This window comes from Calliopsis andreniformis, chromosome 2 (assembly GCF_051401765.1).
Source record: "Calliopsis andreniformis isolate RMS-2024a chromosome 2, iyCalAndr_principal, whole genome shotgun sequence".
NCBI lineage: Eukaryota > Metazoa > Arthropoda > Insecta > Hymenoptera > Andrenidae > Calliopsis > Calliopsis andreniformis.
The window spans coordinates 12,372,036-12,392,144 of record NC_135063.1 but is presented as its reverse complement, the minus strand read 5'-3'; the positions used below and the strand labels follow the sequence as shown (position 1 = coordinate 12,392,144).

Sequence of the window (20,109 nt, the reverse complement as noted above, 5' to 3'; positions counted from 1 at the left end):
ATCGCGGGCATCTATATGCGCTTTTCATCGATAATTATATTCATATTAATGCTCCGTACATGGTACATGCTTATATGTACAACATCGAGCAATCAGCTAAGCATGCAGAGTTAAATGATCCTATAAGGCTACGACCAGTATGACTATATGTACCAATCAGTAAGATTACAATATTATACCTCGATTTTATCGATTTAATGCAGAAAGGTTCCAATGGATTCTAACAACGATCATTACAATTACGTCTCGTACAATCCTATGGAACGATTTCTCGAGCGTTTTGCCTAACTTATCAAAGTACAATGCGTACAATCCGACCTAAAAACATGTAAAACCCCCCAATTACTTTTCAATATTTACAGTATCTCATTGACGTATATCCTACACACGCCATGGCCTTACATAATAACTTGGTGTTCATTTGAATTTTTTTTTTTGTTTTCGCCAACGTCAGATCTCTTTTCTCTCAATCGACTCTTATTCTTCAATCTTGCAGTATTACAAAAATGTTCTTTTTTATTCTTTTTGTGTGTGTGTTCTCTTGGTACCAATAATTTGTATTTTTGTTCTCAAGAGCGTGGTCAGTTTCTAGGATAAAAGATTCAATTATTGTTACGTCAAGATATTTTGGTTCAAATTGCAAATGGATCTTGCAAAAGGCTATGAAAGAGAAGGAAAAATATATAATAGTAATGTTTAACGCTGCTAATATAATTTTTTGAACAATTGAAATGTTATGGAAGACAATAATAGCTACCAAGTTACTAAGCAGAAATAGCAAAAAAAATGTATGTCTTTGGTTCATAAATAAAAAAGAAAGCTATGCAATATCAAGAGTCAGTCCTTAACGTGACAATAATTGGATCTTTCACCCTCCATCCAATTTCGATAGGCGACACTTTCTCAAATCAAAACGTTCTGGCTTCAACGAGATTAGATTAAAGAGAGAAGCGCTGACGCTTATTCACCATGCTTTAAACAATACCGTGCAAACTGCTCAGTCATTTCGTCGCACGTTCGCATGGCGCATAATCAGACCTACCGATTGGAACATAAATCTCTGGAAGAGTATCGAATTTGGGTCCCTATACAAGCCATGTCTTGTCTTAGTGTCGACAACTCTCCATCGATCTTTATACCTCTAATACATATGAAAGTCAACAGCTTTTACATCATTGAGAAAGAAAACGACGTATACCGAGTCTTCAGATTTCAACGTAATACTAATACAACTTTTTTTTTCTGTATATAAGAGACAGTGTGGGGGGTGGCGAAGGGCAGGGTTGAAGGGAACTTTCGTACATCAAGCTATACACATTTTCCTTTACTGTTAATATTGTTTGTTAATTTTTCATCTTAACTATCCTAACGCCAAGCAGCGATTCACACCTACGTTAAATTGTCGTTCGGTTTATTCTATGTATATTATGTATATATATATTTATATAGCGACTCGAGAAAGTATTCACACAGCTACTTCGCGTGTAATAATGTTACATAGGAAACAGAGTACTTGTCAATAAAGTGTTTATAAGAAATAAACTTAAATAAAAAGACTACTTTCTCAATTCATGTATAAAACTTCTCTTTTTATAAATAATACCAGAAATAGAGACAAGTACCCTAGGATATTAATAGAAACCATATCATTTAATAGAACCTTCCATATAAAGCTGATCTCGCTTAAAACACTCAATGCTGTACAGTAAACGATAACCGATAAATTATCATCACGCGAAATTGTCTTCTAGTACAGTATTGGATTCTCCAAATGGAAACATCATCTTGTACCACAAAAATCTATTAAACGAAGTAGAAACTACCAATATTTCTCTGTGTAACGTTACCACGTGCCAACTAGGTGTACAAATACTTATTCGATTCACTGTATAGCGGTCGTATAATCGTAATGTCCGGTTACGCGTCGAAACCACTGCGCCTTTGAAATCCGTGGAACGTTGGTGAAGAAACCGACTGTTTTTGTTCCTTGTGCAACACGATCGTTGTACGATTGGAAGATACCGTTTGCCACGGTGCGTCGTCACCCGTCGTTGTTCGACAATATGTTGTATTGTACGTTCTTCGCTGAAGCGTAAACTTATTGTTGACGCAGCATCGCATCGATGATGGGCAATTAATCAGCGATAAGGACGGCCAGGCAGAAAAGCTCGAGACATCTAAAGGCGGTCTTCCTCGTGGTGTTTCATGTCCTTGTATTGCAGCACTTCTCTCGACTCCGGATTTCATTTACTGTGTTTCATAAAACAATACCGGTATATGTATATATATACATATACATATATATATATGTATATATACGATTATAACTTCTGTTTCGTACTGTACAAATTCAACACGATTGCTGTCTTTAGTTCCGAGGTCGTAATTACGGTGGGGTCGCATGGTCACAGAGGAAGAATTAACAGAGAGCGTAGTTCGAGAAACAGAAATGAAATCGTTTAAATTCGTAGGGCATAGTCTTGCGTGTTTGCGTTTGATTAATTGTAATTTGGGTAGAAGAGGCACTTTCGCTATTATTCATGGCGTTTTGTGAACCATGATGTTAAATTTTCTTCGCGAGATAACTAGCGATCCTCTGATCGTGTTAAAAATATGAAATACAGTTTTTTTTAACACGATTGAATTTGAATCGAATTTAAAGCATGTAAAATGGGTTTGCTTCGTTTTAGGTGATTGTTTTCCCTCTTTTACCCATTGAATTGTTTCTTCAATAAAACGCTGTTTAAAAATGTCCTTTTCGGATGCGCCTCCACCTGTTTTACATAAAATGCTTTTGGTTGATTCATAGTTCTTCAATGAAACGATCTTAAACTGGCACGAGAAGCGAAACAGGATATTCGTTTGGAAGCATGAGACAGAATTCAACGAGACAAATATGTTTGTCGTGTCGAATATCCAGTGAACGTACTGTTTCGCTTTCTTTTTTTATAAAATAGAAGACAATTTACCGGCAGAGAGCTTAATAATCAGTCAACAGCTCGAAGTAAAGAAAGTTGAATATGACTTAACATCATACATCCTTTATATCCTGTATCAAGATTATTTTATGTTCACCGTAGAATCAGTCACGATGTAGAAACTTGTCTTCTTTCTTCTAATTGTACATTATGTATATGATATATACCTTAGCAATATAAAGAAATTTATAACAAATTAAATGAAAATGTGTGCCACAATCAATACCTCGCTCATCGTTCGAAATCAGACAGTGTATGTATCTCCGCGATCGATATACAGAACAAAATTCAGTATGCAATAATTTTCTTACAAATGTTTTTTTATTTTTTTTTTATTTTTAAATCAGTAAAGTGTTTTGGCTTTTTCCTGATCAATAGAATGAAATATGCACTGTCTTATTTCGAAGTGTATCGATATCATATTAGCTGTTTCACCAAGAATCTGGCGGCCAACTCTTAATCATACTAACAATATACATGTTTCTGCATTCATTAAATTTGTACAAAAATTCAGTTCCTTAGACACACGTTCCGGCGTATGCGTAATGAGTATTTTTTTCAATTAGTATCAAGATAATGATAATAATGATGATTATTATATTTTCCTGAATATTAATTAAGCACAAGGGAGATCACAGTGAAGAAACCTGCTATGAACAAATTTCGATTAATTGATGTAATGCAAAACGAATATGTTGATGAAGGTTTTCATGTTCATTGCAGCATAATATTGGGCCTGCCTTTTTCTAAAGTACATTATGAGTAGGTCCCACGACTCTTGGGATATTTCTTGATAAATTAAGTGACAAGTACAAAGGAGAGTACAACGATGATCGTGTAAAATAATAAAGTACTACGAAATTTTAATTTAAGATATCATTACTAAATGAAAAACATGATTTAACAAATTTATAAATACACAAATAGGCAGCCACTGTCGAGAGTGTTACAATCAGAAGCGTACCCAATTGCATATGGAATTTTGGTGGAATGTAGCAAGCTCTTTCTTCTTCGACGATGTGAATTTGGAATTATTTCTTTGTCAACTAAGATTATAATAATCCGTACGCGCAATTGTCAAATTATCAAATGAGAAAACTTTTCTGAATTATAAAATTTTACGTTTGTAATAATTTTGCATTCTATAACAATACATACATATATTACAATTTATTTATGCATATTAAATATTAAATAATCTTATCATGTGCGTTTTTAATAACAATGCACTTCGTTATATGGAAATAAAATATTGTATACATAATATGAAAGAACCTGACATCTCCATGTTATTGATCCTTGTTACACTCTCGACTTATGATTACATCAGGGTGGTAGAAATTCGGAGTTTAAAGAATTTAAAGAAAAAACGATAAAAAAACACGATCACTTTTTGATTTGGAGCCACGGATGTTTCAGGCACTCTGCTGCTGTAACTCGCATACTCGGGTCAAACTCGAGCATCGGAATTAGGAACTCTTCAAACTCGCGCGCTTCTCTTGGTGACCAATCGTATTTTTCTATAAGCACCTCAAACAGTCCCCAAGGTTTTAATCCAGTAATGTGTTTCAATTCGCCTTTCTTATTAAAGTATATTTTTGAGTTTTTGCCAGAAAGAGCTATGTGTTTTGGTATATCTCCAAGTAGTTCAATAATGTGTGCTAAGTGATCCTCATCCCTGTAACAAAAAGCAAATTCATTTTTGCAGAATTAATGTCACACAGTCACTAAAAAATGATGATACAAAGAAAAAATGGTAGCTTTACCTGCAATAATCTTTACCACTGTGTGGTTCAAATAAATAGTCACCAGTTGCTAATTCAAATGCCATGCAGGCAGTGGACCATATATCTGCGGAGGTATCATACCCTGATCTTAGTAGCACTTCTAGTGCTCTATATTGACGAGTTTGAATATCATCTGTGAATTTTTTGTGGACCCAACAAGCATTACCAAGATCTGCTATTTTTACTTCCACATCACATTCTACAATGGCAGGATCTAAGGGAGCTACAGAGGCTCGTTTTAATTGCTTACTTTCAGGTGGATGTAAATTACAACCTGGAAAAGAAATACATTTTTAACCCAATTAATTATACATGCAAATGCTACTTCCTAAGCGTTTTACCTTCGCTACATTCATCTGCATCTTCATGATCAGGAGGTAACACACCTTCACCACAACTTTTTTCTACATCACATAAGTTTGCATTGTCCATTTTTTCAGATTGCTGAGGTAATTGATTCTCCACTTTTTCTCCACCTGCCAGACTATCCACACCATTTATGTGCAGTGAAGATGCAGATGGTTCTGAGGTATCAGGTGAACCTTTACTTTCAGTATTATCCTCTATACTTTCTGTATTTATGTCTTGATCTGGACTATTCGTTTCCAATTCCCCATTTTCTCTTGTGCTATTTGCAAGCTTATTTTGCTCTTCAAGTTCTTCAATTTGTTCCATTTGTTTTTTCAATAGTTCATTCTGACGTTTAGCTTTCTTTTTAAGCTTTTTCTTCTTATTCTTTGACATCTTACTATTAGGAGCGGATTCTTGAAATTCCTTTGGTGCAGCTGAAATTAGCGATACTGGTAATTTCATTCCAAGAGAATGCAATTCAGTAGCTTCACATGCTAACTTCCGTATGTAAGTTTCGTCAACACAAACGAGAACGTTTTCGGGTTTGATGTCTGTATGAATAATTTTACCTGAAAAGAAAAATATTCTATAATAATAATTTAATTCTAATTTTGTTTTTTAACATTGTCCTCTATATTTGTGTGTAACTATAAATGTGGTATAACTAGGAATTAGTTTCTAAAATGTTCTTACATTTATTGTGAAGATAATCAAGACCTTCCAGAACTTGTCTGATGATACGTTTAACATTGTTTCTTGGAATTCCTCTATAGTTAGATTTGATGATCAATTTAAGAAGATTATGCCCAAGCACTTCAAACACCATGCAAACATGCAGACCATTAATGCCACTGATCTTGAAATCATTGAGCAATTGGACGGTTTTATTGCGTTTAGGATCACTGGGATCTGTGTCGCGCACATCTTTTAATAATTTAATTTCATCCAATGCAGTTTCAGTAAAATGGGATGCAGATTTTACCACTTTCAGTGCCACAAATCGTTTGTCCTATAAAATAATATTTCAAGATATACCCTAGTTTAATTCATGAATTTAATAATTCCCAAATACAATGCTAGTTTGCATCTCATACCTGAAGATCCCAACAGAGCCATACTGTGGAAAAATGACCCCAGCCAAGTTTACGTGTCACATGATAACGATTCTGAAATAAATCCCCTATTTTGACAGGATGATATCCTCCTTTGCAGTAATCACTGCTTTCCTCTTGCTCTTCATCCTCACTACTGTATACCTCATCATCATCTTCTATCGTTTCATTACTTGAGCTATGGCATGGTTCCAATCTATAAGTTTCAGTTTAAAAACGAAAGGAAGGGAAAGACACGAATCAAATATCAAGAAGACAAAGAATATTATTTAAAATTTATGTGTCTTGTGAAAAGAAGCTAGAACTATTATTGAGGAACAAGAAACTATGCTCAAGGCAGGAGCTACAAGTAAACCAACACTGAAACATTGAGAACATTTGCTTTTCTGAATTTTTGCAATCTTAAACTTAAAAAACTCAAAACCAAGATCATTTACTCTTAATCAATGCTTCATGTAACACTGCAATTAAAAGAAACATAGCAATACTTTCAATGTTATTAACAACATTGAGTTCCTAGACAAAACAACTATTATTTCTAAAAGAAATACACATATAAGATTCTTGTCTCTCATTGCAAGTGTCCACAAAGAAAAAACGTAAGAATTCCAGACCTCATTCTCAAAATTTCGCCTCCTTATCTTTCAAAAAAGTTATCACCAAATATCCCCAGTGTTTCATAATCTGTTTATATCCACCAGACTCCACTATTTGTACCCAGTCTGACTCGGTCTCGCGGAGATCGCGACCTCTCGTAAATACACGAATTCTCATCGAAAACGAGCCAGCCTAGAGCCACGTTTCCTCAACGTTCCTCATTCTTCCCTAAACTATTCCCTGGCCAACGTTTGTAACGAAACTTCACGAAAGAGGCCCAGAGAAAGTTCGATACCGAGGCACGTCGAGCCGACAAGAACCACTGAAACTAGGGACTGTCAGCGAGAAGGGATCGTAAGAGGAGGAATCGGAATGACACGTTAGAAAATAGACCGTATACCTGTTTCCATTGTCGCTCGAGTACGGTCTTCGTGCCGAACTGTCCTGATAGAAGTACGGTTTCCGTGCCGAACTGTCCTGATAGAAATACGATCCTGCACCCTGCCGCGCCGCGGCCGTCTTCGAGCACTGGGCACCCGACGTCTCGGAATCACCCTGAGAATTACCCTTCCCTTTCCGCTTGCTCGGCTTGTGCCTCTTCTTCTTCGCCTGGATCGCCAGGACCCGCCTGTTCACGTCCATCTTCGCGCTCATACCCGTTCCCTGCGCTTCGACTCGTTCGTCCCGCTTTCCTCTCGCCTCTTACGCGATCCACCCGTTTATCACCTCCTTCCCGTGTACTCGTCCGTTTTTCGTACCGAAACGGAACCACTCGCACCCCTCGCGCTTCGAGCTCCCCGAGTCGTCTGCGAACCGAGCGTAACGCGAATTTTTTTTTATTGTCGTCTCATTTCTCCGCTGTGCCGCGCACTTCGCTCGGCGATTGTTTGAGTATGGCCGCCCCCGCCGTCACACCGTGTCCTCAGCCCCTCGTTTTCGAGCGAAGCAGGTGTCGTGCCGTTTCGAGGCTATCCTAGCCGACGTCGTCCTCCTCGAGTCGGGCCAGCGGATGGAGTATGGCCAGCACGTTACGCTGACAATACGCCGCCGAGGGACATCAGCTCCTCTTCCCTTTCCGGTACACTCGCGATTTCCCACTTTCCTTCGGACTTCCTTCGTTGGTTACTCTCGCTATCGGATGCTCGCTGTCCTTTTCTGTGCCGTGGTAGCAGACGGGGCTCAAACTCGGCCAAAGCCCTTGAGCAACGATTTTGTAGTTTTCGATCCTTGTCGCTGATCAGCGGCTATATTTGCTGTGTTTCTTTCTTTTTTTTTTTTATGTGATGCGGGGTGCTTGGTCTAGTAATTTTGGTAATTAGATTCCTAGCATGGGGTTTTTGAATATTGTTTTTTTAGGGAGTCTTGTGGGTGGATTATTTTGTATAGGTTATAGTAGAGCTTCTGTTGATGGGTCTTCTGTGAGAAGATAAATTTTTAGGTTGAAAATTTCAACTTAGGAAGGTAAATAGAACAGACCGTGGAACAAGAATTTCAGAGGGAATCTAGTGATTTTGGTGACTAGTAAATTCTGTAGTTTCTATGGTCATAGAGTAGGATTATAGAAGGGAAACTCGAGACGTTTTTTGGGTCCTAATTTTCAGTGCGCATGAGCTGCTATGATGTATGTACTGAACTTAAAATTATGGTTGCATTTTAATCAAAGTTAATTTACGTTGCATGTAATAGAATTTAACCAGTAAACAGAAATACTTACATTTATCGCGGGAATAAAAGTGCCTCTTCTTTCAAAGTAAAATATCTATCACGTATCGTTTATTATTTCAACATTTTGTTATTGCGTTTCCAACTGCGCAGTTCACTCATCCTGCTTTAATTCCAAAATTTGTTGAAAGGTGACACTACCGTGTATCTAATATTTTTCTCTATATATTACGTACTCTTGGTTATAACCAAAAAATATTTTTATGGGTGACGTTTGATCGGAGAAATCGTTTGAGATTGTTCGACGTACAATAATTTCGTTAATACTTATTGAATGTCTCTGTCTTTTGTGATCCACGTTAAAAAACTGCTTGTAAAATGGAAACCATATTTCATGAGAAGGTAAATGACAATGGGTGTCAAAGGGAAAGTCTAACGGTCGTTTTACAAGTGTCGTATCTTACGGAAAAATTTGTTTTAGCAAGAGGGATATTTATGCGCGCAACATTGTTTGAACGCGCTTTTACAAGGGCCATATTTTACTGCAGTAGATCTTGCTGATATTGGTCGCCAGATGGATGAGGAGGAAAGAAAGAGAATGGCAGAATCTGGTGTTGACAGTGAGGATTATAAGCTTTTTTTAGAGGTGATTATCTGTATACTGCAAATATTTGTAATGTTTTGTTGCTGTATATTACTTGATTATAGTTATTACAAGTTTTTAACATATCTGTTACTATGTATGTATAGGTCACAACATAGTATTCTTATGAATGTTGTGTAAACAGATGCGGCAGCAAATGCATTAACTGTGAAAGTTTATATTGTCTTGTGTATTAATGTGGGCTAATAATGTTATACATCGTAAAGGGAATTAATTATATTGTAGCAACCATCAGGCAACATGGATGACAGTGGATATTTCTCAGTTCAAGTTATAAGCAGTGCATTAAAAGTTTGGGAATTAGAACTAATCCCATATAATAGTACAGAACCAGCAGCTTTGATGGCACAAAATGATCCTTCGTAGGTTATTATTTATTCCTTCATTTCTTCATTTTAAATATACTGAAAAATGTTTACATATCAGTACTAAGTAGAATTAGAATTGAAATCCTCATCATATTTCATATAATATTTCATTAAATTCTGATTTAAATATACAATAAGAGTTGTTATTTTCAGACAGATGAAAGCATATATTTGTAACTATAAAGGTCATTGGTTTACCATTAGAAAAATTGGAAAACAGTGGTTCAATTTGAATTCAATGTTAAATGGGCCACAGCTTATATCGGACACTTATCTTGCAATGTATCTAGCCCAATTATTGCAAGAAGGTAAATAACATGTATGTAAGAAAACATGAAATTACAAATACGTAATTGCACATTTTTATTATAGGTTATTCTATTTTTATTGTTATTGGTACACTCCCTCAATGCCCTGCAGAAGATATTCTAATGAAGAATCCAGTAGTTGTTGCATCAAAAGCAAGAGTGGCTTCAAAATCCGAAGCAAAAGGATATCGTTTGGGCACAAAGGAAGAAGATGAACTTCTAAAAGCTGCACTTGCTTTAGGAGAAGTCAAGGTGCCATCTGCTTCTACGTCATCAAGAACAGCAGTATCCACAAATTTAAATAATAAAGTATCCCCTACGTGCATTAAGGAATCGTCAGCTAAAGACGAAACAGCGACAAATAAGCCGCGAGAAAGAATAATTCCCATAAAGGTTGAAGGAAGGAAAGAAAACGACGATGGAAATACAGAGCTGCAAAGAGCAGTACAATTAAGTTTAGAAAATAACAAAAAAGACGATATAGACGAATCTCTCAAATTGCGATTGGACCTTCATAACGATAATAAAACGACTCACACGACAAATGTAGCGGATGACACAGACGAAGACGATGATTTAAGAAAAGCCCTTCAACTCAGTTTAGAATGTATCACAGCTCCACCGACACCAGATCCAGAAGATTTGCGTTGGCGTCGATTGAGTCATTTCGGTATCTACACACGACCGTCGAGTACAGAGACATCCCAAAAACTGAATACTTAATACGCGCAATATCTTTTTTTAATATTATTAATATTATTATCACTATTATTATTAAAACAAATTTGCTTTGTAAATTATAAATAATTAGTTACTTTGTATACTAACGATAAAGATAAAAGAAAAGATAAATGTATAAATAAAGGATCTCTATATGTTAAAATTCTCGACTTATTGAATCAATGACTTCGTTAAAGCAATCTACGTATTTTATTTGTAATTTTGCTTAACGAATATCTTTCCTCCTTAATATTCTTTAAAAAACATTAAACACGAACATTTTTCAAACATATCGTATCGTTATCATAATACGATATCATTGGACCGTACTTTTCTTTCGTATGTAACTAAAAAAACGTTGTGTTGAAAACACGCTTTTTTAATCTTTTCCCATATTTTCGAATTTAATGTCAAACAAACATTTTTAACCACCGTCAGGCGCTGTTTGCAAATTGAACACATGTTTGAGTACGGTAATAAGGGAAGGAAGAAGTATTCCTGTTTTATTTTTATCAAATGACTATGAACAGAGATTTTAACTGTAGTCACTCTGCGGTTGCTCCTGTTTTGTATGTGAATGCTGAATGTTGACATTCAACATGGCGGCATGTCGTCAGTGCTGTGCTGTGTCGTGGTGAGTTTTATAAAACTTTCTAAAGCTATTCGATTGCGAGCTTTGTGTCGAAACATTAACCGTCTACACGATCGTTCACTTCCCGACGATCGTATTCATAATCCATTATTACCGGGAACACGAATCATTTTTTAATGGTATTCAAAGAAACGAGCGACCTCATAAAAAAATTAGAATCTCGTAACTGGCGAGAACGTATGAGTTTTCAGATTTTTGTTTTGAATTCACCCCAGGGGAGTATACATTCGTCGTTTCGAATTTAAAATCGCTTATAAACATATTACATTGAACAGCGTATGCTCGGTTGTTCGCGAAGGAACTCGCGCTGCTTATATCGCTCCATATATTTCAAACATTTTCATGTGGGTGTCCCGAGTATTGTATCCTACTTATAGCAATGTATAAGAATTACGATTTAAATGGTAAACGATAATGATGCCTTGATCGTTCGCACGACGTCGATTAATGTGATATGATATGAGAGCGAAATTTGGGAAAATAAGTTGAGGGAGGCATTAAAAAACAGGACCAGTTGGACTACAAAAAGTCAATGTCAAAGTGGCAGTTAATTATTGAGAATATCTTGTTTATCCCATATCTGGGATTACAGATGTAATATAATAAATTTATTATGGAACACTATATATATCTAAATATTCCCATCAATGAGGAACAAAAAATGTATAAATAACCTATATGTACAAATGGGGCAGTAACAGTGGTAAAAATTTATTCCTTACTTAGCTTAATTGGGATATAGCTTGTTATGTGAAATTCACAGCATGCATAAGTTGTATATAGATTTCCTATGGATGACATTATATTTTACAAAGTTTTAAGAGATTTCGTATTAAAATTGAATAAATATTTTTGAAATGCAATAACATTGTTAAAGCCAGCTTGTTAATTAAAAGTAGAATTATATTAAAATAGTTTTAAAAAAACTAATTAACTTTTGCAATATTTCTTTGCTGTATTTATTTAAGTTAAACAATTTAGTGGTTTAAAATCTTTGTATAACAAAGCTCGTAATTGTTATAATTATACATATATATGTATTTATATATAAGGATTTAGATGTATGAATGGAGTAAATGTTCTACTTTTTCATTTCAGCTTGTGTAATTGTTAGTTTAGGACATTTTTGAAACCAAGGCTCACTGTAAATTTCACAATTAAATGCTGAAGAAAGAAACGCCACTATAGAAATATTGGAACAACACAATCACACTCAGCACGCATTGAAGACATCTGAGGATTTTCAAGTCAACATTTATCCTTTAAATCTCCTATGTTTTTTGATTTATGCCTTTTATAAAGGATGACTGCTGTTTAAAAAAAGGAACACGGTTATTCTCTAGTGTATGCTAAATTGAGTAAATATCAAACGGTTGTTATAACACTCGTGCATACATATGTGGAAAGTATCAATGGTCTATGATGTGCTAAGAATTTTGTACTTGTATTAATTCGTAAATCAACATTAACTATATTGTTCATTTGTATATTGTGTACACAAGCTTTGTGAGAAAGAGTTAGGTGAGCCATAAAGTGACCGTGATTGTGATTGCGGCTGAGATTGTGCTGCTCTTGATTAAGAAAAAACAAAACACACGTGTATCTGTATTTAAAGAGTGCCAATATCGCACAGAGTTGCCCAGGTACTCTCTGATAAATAATTTATGACAAACGTTGAGATACGTTCGAAACCTTCCTTCCACTTCTTGGTCACAAAGGAGTCTGCATTTCTGCAGCATTTTAAAGAGCCTCTCTTCCTCTGTATTAAGTTCTTGTAACATTATAATAGCGAACAAAGATATAAGGTACCAAGAACCGTTCTGTGATATCTATGTTAACACTTAAATAATTGAAAAGACTAAAAATTTCTAAATATAAGTATATATATATTGTGGTGAAACGGAAGTGAACATAAAAGAAATTAAGTAATTGTTTCAAGAAAAGAGGAAAACTTATACATAAAGATTACATTTAAAATTGCGCAAATTCAAGACAATGTCCAACAATCCTCAGTGGAAAACGTTCCAGCCGCCAATCATGAACTCTGACCCTGCAATACTTGATTACAAGTCTATGGCAATACCAAGTCCCAAAGTTATAAAGGGATCACATCAACCAGCAAATAATATCTATCGAAATGGTACCAACTATAGCGGTGATCACTATATGACAGATTCACCTCCTGGAAATGGGAAGAATGCTATGCATTACACAAGTTATACCAGTACCCAGTCATCACGCAATGAAGTCACTAGATTTCCTTTTGGAACATTTACAGGAATGGAAGGAAACGCTGGTTATACTGAAGAACCAGCAACAAATAATTCTACTTACCAGGAACAAACTGCAAATCAAGGAACGCGAGAAACAGGAATAATTGAAAAATTATTGGTAAAAATCTTATCATTATACTTGTAATTTTAGTGTATACATGTAAAGATTCTAATTTTTTTATTTTTTTTAGCATTCTTATGGATTTATACAGTGCTGTGAAAGACAAGCAAGGTTGTTCTTTCATTTCAGCCAATTTAGTGGTAATATAGAACACTTAAAAATTGGAGATCCAGTTGAATTTGAAATGACTTACGATCGACGAACAGGAAAACCTATTGCTAGTACAGTTAGCAAGATTTCTCCCGAAGTGGTTAGTATAATACAATTCGACTTAATGTTTAAAATTGCAAACGAGTCAAGAAACAAATATTTTGTAAATAGGTGCTAAGTGAAGAACGAGTTACTGGAAATGTAACAACAGAATTACATGCAAGTGGTGATTCACAAGGACGTATCAGTTACGAAAATCGAGGGGAATGTTTTTTTTTGCCATATACGAAAGATGATGTCGAAGGAAATGTTACTTTGCGCACAGGTGATAGAGTGTCATTTCAAATTGCTACTAACCAACGGTAGGTAGTACATTATTCTTCATAAATCATATTAAAATAAATTGATATATGAACTTGAAATCAATTGCAGTGGAAATTTGGGCGCGTGTCACGTGAGATTGGAAAACCCAGCGCATCCAGTTCGTTATCGTGGAGTAGTGTGCTCGATGAAAGAAAATTTTGGCTTCATTGAGCGTGCTGATGTAGTTAAAGAGATTTTCTTCCACTTTAGCGAAGCTAAGTCTATGAAAGAAGAACTTAGACTAGGAGATGATGTTGAATTTATAATACAAACTCGAAATGTGAGGATACGTATTTTATATAAAAGGTCTTTTTGATTGTTGAATGTACAGACGAATTATAACTAAAATTTTCCTTTTATAGGGAAAAGAGGTAGCCTGTAATATTACTAAACTACCGCCTGGTTCAATAATTTTTGAAGAAGTCAGCAACGAAGTAGTAAAAGGACAAGTATTAAAGCCTTTGGAACGAGGCACTGCTGCTCGTCATCAAAACGATCCATTACCCGGGAGAATTCGTTACAGAGATACAGATCATTCTGAAGTTGAAATTCCTTTTGGCGACAAAGACCAAAAGGGAGATTTTACTCTCAGGTATATGTCCATAAATTATTGTGTTTCTCTTCAATTGAAGCAATGATTAATTAATGAATATATTTTTGTTCAGACATGGGGACTGGGTCCAATTTCGTATTGCTACAGATACTAGAGATCAATTAAAGAGAGCTACCGAAATAATGTTATTACCTGAATCTTTTACTGTGTCCGGTGAAAGACGAGAACAAGGTATTATTGCTGCACTCAAAGATGGATTTGGCTTTATTCGTTGCGTAGATCGGGACGCGCGTCTTTTCTTTCACTTCAATGAGGTCCTTGATGTCGACAGAGAAATTAGTGTTGGAGATGAAGTTGAATTTACAGTGATTCAAGTAAGGATACTATTCTTAAAAAGTCTATTTTAGTCTGAAAGATATTTTAATTAATTATTTTCTTAATAGGATCCTTCCTCATCATTTTCGAATAACCGACAAAGTGCAATTAGATTAAAACACTTGCCAGCTGGTACAGTTCAGTTTGAAACAATTATCGAGAAAAATGTATTAGGTACTATAATCCAGGGTGTGAACGGCATCGAGCCTGGTCTTATTGGATATATGACAGAGAATCAACAAAAAAGCGTCATTTTCTTCAGCAAAGATTGCGATCCCAAGAATATTCCGAGATTAGGCGATAAGGTATACTAGCCTTTTTCTGTACAGACAAAAATCGTGAGAATACATATCCTTAATTTTCAAAAATTCCAGGTTCAATTTAGTATCTGTCAAGTGAAACGAAATAAAGAACTCGTTGCTGTTGACATATCTTTAATAAATCCTTCCGGCGAGAAGACTCCGAATGGAAATAAGAAAATAAATGGTCAGGTTTGTCAAGGCTTCATTGCTGCTCTTAAAGATGGATTTGGTTTTATTGAGACTGTAAATCATGATAAAGAAATATTTTTTCACTTCAGGTAAATATCTCGTTCTATAATTACTACAAATTCGGTTAACCTAACTTTGTAATGTGTACTTTTCCTCCAGTAATTTGAAAGGAGATGTTAGTGCATTGGAAGTGGGAGCTGATATCGAGTGTACAATCAGCTCCGGAAGTGGTAGAGGTAACGGTGGTTGTGTAGCCGCGGATTACGTGAAATTGGTACCTCGTGGAAGCATTCCTAGGCCAACACCTGTTAGTGAAGTGCTCGATGGAACGGTCATAAGACCCTTACGAAGTGCGAATCCCGACCAGGCAGAGTATGCTGGTTTGATCAAGATAAATGCTACCAGTGAAGACGAAGAAACACCGGAATACGAGTTCAGAATCATGGGACTCGTTAACAAACGCGAGCTGTTACAAGCTGGCGATCCTGTACAACTGCAGGTGGACTCAGCGGGTCATGCTTGTAACATCGTAGCAGTTAGAAAAAAGAGAAGAGCGACGGTAGACGCGGTGAAAGGTCCTTTTGGTTTTCTCGCTTACGAGATCGACGAGGGTAAGAAATTATTCTTCCACATGAGCGAAGTACGGGATCATGCGATACTTCAGCCAGGAGACCAGGTTGAATTTGTCTTGATTACAAATCAACGCACTGGTAAATCGTCTGCATGTAATGTAACACGGCTAAGGTAAACTAAAAGCTACATATATCTTTTTGCTGTTTGCTGTTTATTGATTGTATTAAACGATATATTTTGTTTCGTTTATTCGTATAGCGATGTAGCTCAACAACGACCTGAACGTTTGATCAGTCGATTACGTACTACATCTATGGAAGACACAGGTCCTAAATTAACATTAGTTAGACAACCAAGGGGGCCAGACGGCACGCGAGGATTTAGTCAGGAAAGAACCCAGCATACCCCTGGTGCCATCGAAGAATGACGTCGTATCGAAACGGTTACTGCTTATCCAAATTGTAATCTACATTACTTGTTTTTAGTCCATACACTTCGATACCGAGATTATTATTATAAGCATGATCGTAAACATTTGCCAAATTGAGACTAATGTGACAACAATAATAATATTGATTATAATCGATCAATTGGATTATGATCTTGTTGAGGAAAAGAAGAATATAAAATAAAAAAAAACAACGAGTCATTTTATCATCATACGAAATATGAAAAAAAAATAATTAGAAAGGCAGTTTGTCCGAAGTACCTAATTTATCTGAAACATAATCAGTTGAAAATCTCGTTTCGTTTGAAAAAGCGTATAGTGGATTTTGGAATGGTTGCAAACAATAGTTACGGAGTATTATTGATACTTTTAATTACTATAGTTTTCAATAAAAATTTGACAAACATTTTTTTCCAATCGATTCATTGTAACCACAGCTGTATAGATTGGAAAATAAGTTAACGTGTCGTTGACAACCTGCCTGTTTGTAATGTTCAAAGATAATGTCCCGTCTGTCTTTATAAAAATATACGTACATGTTGATACAATCTTTATTTATATTATTTTCTTTAGAATATTTGTTTTACCTATAATGTACACTACAATCAGTTAAAATGTACAATAGATAAAGACGAAGTCACATGCAAAACATCATGTGTATGTATAAATATTTAATTGGCCATACAATCAAAAGGAGTAAATGCATTCGTATCACTCGCTGAAATTTGTGAATTTAAAGAATTTTATAGTGGAAGAAGCAAAGACATGCGTTTTATTATATGAATTATTGTAATGTGTCACTTTGTTGAAGAATATGTCTATGAATTTGTAAAAAAAGTTACAACTGGCCAATTGTTTGTCCTAGATAATATATAATATATAAATATATATACATTTCGTTAAGTTCCTGATGCAGTCTCGTGTTGTAAAATCAAACTAGTATTACGAATTCAGTCGGTATATAATACAACAAAAAAAAAAAAAAAAAAAATGAAAAAAAATACAAAAAGTACTTATGTGAAAAATAAAGGAAAGCGCATTTTATAAGTTTTGCCATCAGAAACAGCAAGCGAGGTACACGTGGCATTATGTAGAAATATAGGTGAAAGGAGTAAAATAATAAAGTGCATAACACAGGCACGATACAAACTAAGCGTTCGTCTGAGAACCCATGGATCCAACACATCATGTGCATACATATTGTAAAATTATTGATGAATAAACAATAAAAATATGAAATGTATTTCTTCCATATATTTCAAAATGTATATACACAATTACTCAAGCTTTTAAACTGTGTTTTTTCAATGAATATTATTTTTAGTAGTCCGCGATATACTTTAATCACGATTATTTGTAAAAACTGTTGTGTAATCATCAACAACACTATTACGATATATACAATATATTTCTTATGTATGTACAAAGATGTGAAAATTGTTACGAACGTGTTTATGTTTTGTATTTAATATATTAGATATATTTGATTTCGAATTGATGAAAGTACAAAAGGTTAAACACAAAAAAAACTAAATTATAACGCATTCGTAGGGGAACGGTCCTCTAAGACGTAAATAGTTCAGTCTTGGGCAAGCTGTAAAAGGAAAAAGTTTAAGGTAGACAAATATGAAACTACGAAGTCGTAAAAATAGGTATCTTGCGTCGATGGCATTGTTTACTAACGTTTGTCGCAGTTTGGTCCATAATAGCCTGTTCCTTCGCAACGACATTTAAATCCAGGATCTGAAGATATCTGCAGGCACGATCCTCCGTTCAAGCAAGGCTTTAATCTGTAGCATATATCGCTACGTTTACCTGGACAAATGGTTAATACAGTGACGATAAACATTGGACACTCTACTGTGCAGAAAGTGTACAACAAATTGAAGTTGAATCTTGATTAGGTAAACGAAGATGGATAAGGGTAAGTACCTTTTAGTGCTTCTTTACAGTCGTCGTTATTGCTATATCTGTACTCAGAAGAGCAACCATAACCGCAGCTGCATTGTGCATTATGAATACGACATCCATATTGCATTTGATCCAAGTCGCAAGCCTCTGATATTGTGATTATTTCTAAAATGAAATAATATTTCTAAGAATAAATACAGCGATGTGACATAATTAATTATAAGAAAATTCGAAGAAACAGAATGTATTTTTGAACCTTTTTTCTTATATTTTCGTAATATTTTAATATTGTTTAAGTTGAAAAAGTGTTCCAATTTTTTTTTGGAAATAAATAAAACGACAACACTATAAGAGAATAATATTATTCTACTTCTCACGATAAACAAGACGCTACGCAAAGTCATTGAAACTTAGTAAAAACAAATGACAAAATAAAAGGCGTCTACAAGCATTAACTGCAAAAATCAATCATTATTTTGTGACAAAATTCGACGTATATTCGATAAGTATTTTAAAATAAAAATTAAAATATTGAATTTTTTATAGCGATTTCAAGATATATAAAGACATATTGTGCAGTGAACATATCTGCAATTTATTTACCCTAAAGAGATAAATTACGAGCTATTTGTACCGGATGTGTCCATTGCACTTCCCACTTACCTAAATTGATAAATATTTAATTAGATAAAAGTTTGTCTGCGTGGGTTAATTGCTTTCCCGATACAAATCATTTACTCTAGTTAGTAACAAATACCCTTTATCTTATTTATGTACAGATTAGTATAATAATCATTGATTATAAACAACATTTCGCGAGGTAGAATTACAGAAGAGACGAGCGACGCGCATCATCGAAAGTACACTTCATTATCGTGAGGCTTTATCTGACTAGTCGGTGAATGAACCGAGACGTTTCTTTCAAGGGAACATTCAACTTATATTTCCACCTCAAACTAATAATAGCAGCAAATTTTCAGAAAATTTCCATAATTACAATAAAAGGCCGCGTAAATTTTCATCACAGTAATTATAATAATAATTCAAACCTTCTCCACTATTTATCCACGATATACTATGTAACAAAAATATAATGTTACGTGACTTTTTATTACAATATACAATATTTTATTTCATAAACTACAGCGTTTTTCCATAAGTTTGAGAAACAAAAATCATTTTCATACCTATAGTTACAAATAGCAGAAATATCAGTAGCACCAGCCTCGATAGCATGATGGGCCTAAGGAAAGTCACAAAGTGTAGATGAAAAGTTTTGATTACGATAGTCCAACTGCAGAGGATTTCGAAAACGTAGGTCGTTGGTCGGCGCGCCTGTGGGTAGGCTTTTGTCTGAACTCTATAGGGTCAAAGGTCGCCCGTTCGAAAGGGGTTCTTCTTACACACGATTATCGCGCGAGGATAATATCGGTGCTCTTCGCGTTCACGAGGAACGATACTCGCCGAACGCGCTGACCGAACTGAACTGTTGACTCTGGCTAGCTGGAGGCGGCTGCTCCTCGATGACTATTAACTAAATACAGACTAACGCTCTTAGCTAGGATCTCACCAGCCTAAGAAACCATGCGTGGGGTGGTAATCAGACTTTGGAGCAGCGTTGGGCAAAATTTTATTTGGATAAGAGATAACAG

General features: G+C 35.2%; 4 protein-coding genes across 5 annotated transcripts; 2 read left to right on the top strand and 2 right to left on the bottom strand.

Moving 5' to 3' along the window:
- Positions 1-1,303: 1,303 nt before the first annotated feature.
- Srpk (SR splicing factor protein kinase) lies at positions 1,304-8,356 on the bottom strand. 2 transcript variants are annotated; one of them, XM_076391807.1, is made up of 6 exons: positions 7,226-8,356; positions 6,211-6,424; positions 5,810-6,125; positions 5,107-5,685; positions 4,745-5,039; positions 1,304-4,656 (listed from the first exon to the last, which is right to left on the bottom strand). In XM_076391807.1, the coding sequence occupies exons 1-6, from the start codon at positions 7,477-7,479 to the stop codon at positions 4,365-4,367; spliced, it is 1,950 nt and encodes a 649-aa protein (XP_076247922.1). In that variant the 5' UTR covers positions 7,480-8,356; the 3' UTR covers positions 1,304-4,364. The 2 variants fall into 2 exon arrangements, with proteins under 2 accessions (XP_076247922.1, XP_076247924.1); XM_076391809.1 differs by having other exon boundaries at positions 6,211-6,406; positions 7,226-8,355.
- A 372-nt stretch (positions 8,357-8,728) lies between these two features.
- Positions 8,729-10,704, top strand: LOC143187588 (ataxin-3 homolog). The gene is made up of 5 exons (XM_076391819.1): positions 8,729-8,889; positions 8,969-9,133; positions 9,377-9,513; positions 9,673-9,827; positions 9,892-10,704. The coding sequence occupies exons 1-5, from the start codon at positions 8,866-8,868 to the stop codon at positions 10,548-10,550; spliced, it is 1,140 nt and encodes a 379-aa protein (XP_076247934.1). The 5' UTR covers positions 8,729-8,865; the 3' UTR covers positions 10,551-10,704.
- A 414-nt stretch (positions 10,705-11,118) lies between these two features.
- Positions 11,119-17,789, top strand: Unr (cold shock domain-containing Unr). Its single transcript, XM_076392357.1, has 11 exons — positions 11,119-11,181; positions 12,298-13,590; positions 13,664-13,843; positions 13,915-14,105; positions 14,176-14,386; positions 14,469-14,698; positions 14,772-15,033; positions 15,103-15,339; positions 15,409-15,614; positions 15,685-16,269; positions 16,357-17,789. Exons 2-11 carry the CDS (start codon positions 13,195-13,197, stop codon positions 16,523-16,525), a joined length of 2,667 nt encoding a protein of 888 aa, XP_076248472.1. The 5' UTR covers positions 11,119-11,181; positions 12,298-13,194; the 3' UTR covers positions 16,526-17,789.
- Positions 17,790-17,913: 124 nt separating this feature from the next.
- LOC143188228 (uncharacterized) lies at positions 17,914-19,968 on the bottom strand. Its single transcript, XM_076392369.1, has 4 exons — positions 19,645-19,968; positions 18,479-18,622; positions 18,230-18,361; positions 17,914-18,140 (listed from the first exon to the last, which is right to left on the bottom strand). Exons 1-4 carry the CDS (start codon positions 19,691-19,693, stop codon positions 18,076-18,078), a joined length of 390 nt encoding a protein of 129 aa, XP_076248484.1. The 5' UTR covers positions 19,694-19,968; the 3' UTR covers positions 17,914-18,075.
- Between the last annotated feature and the right edge of the window lie 141 nt (positions 19,969-20,109).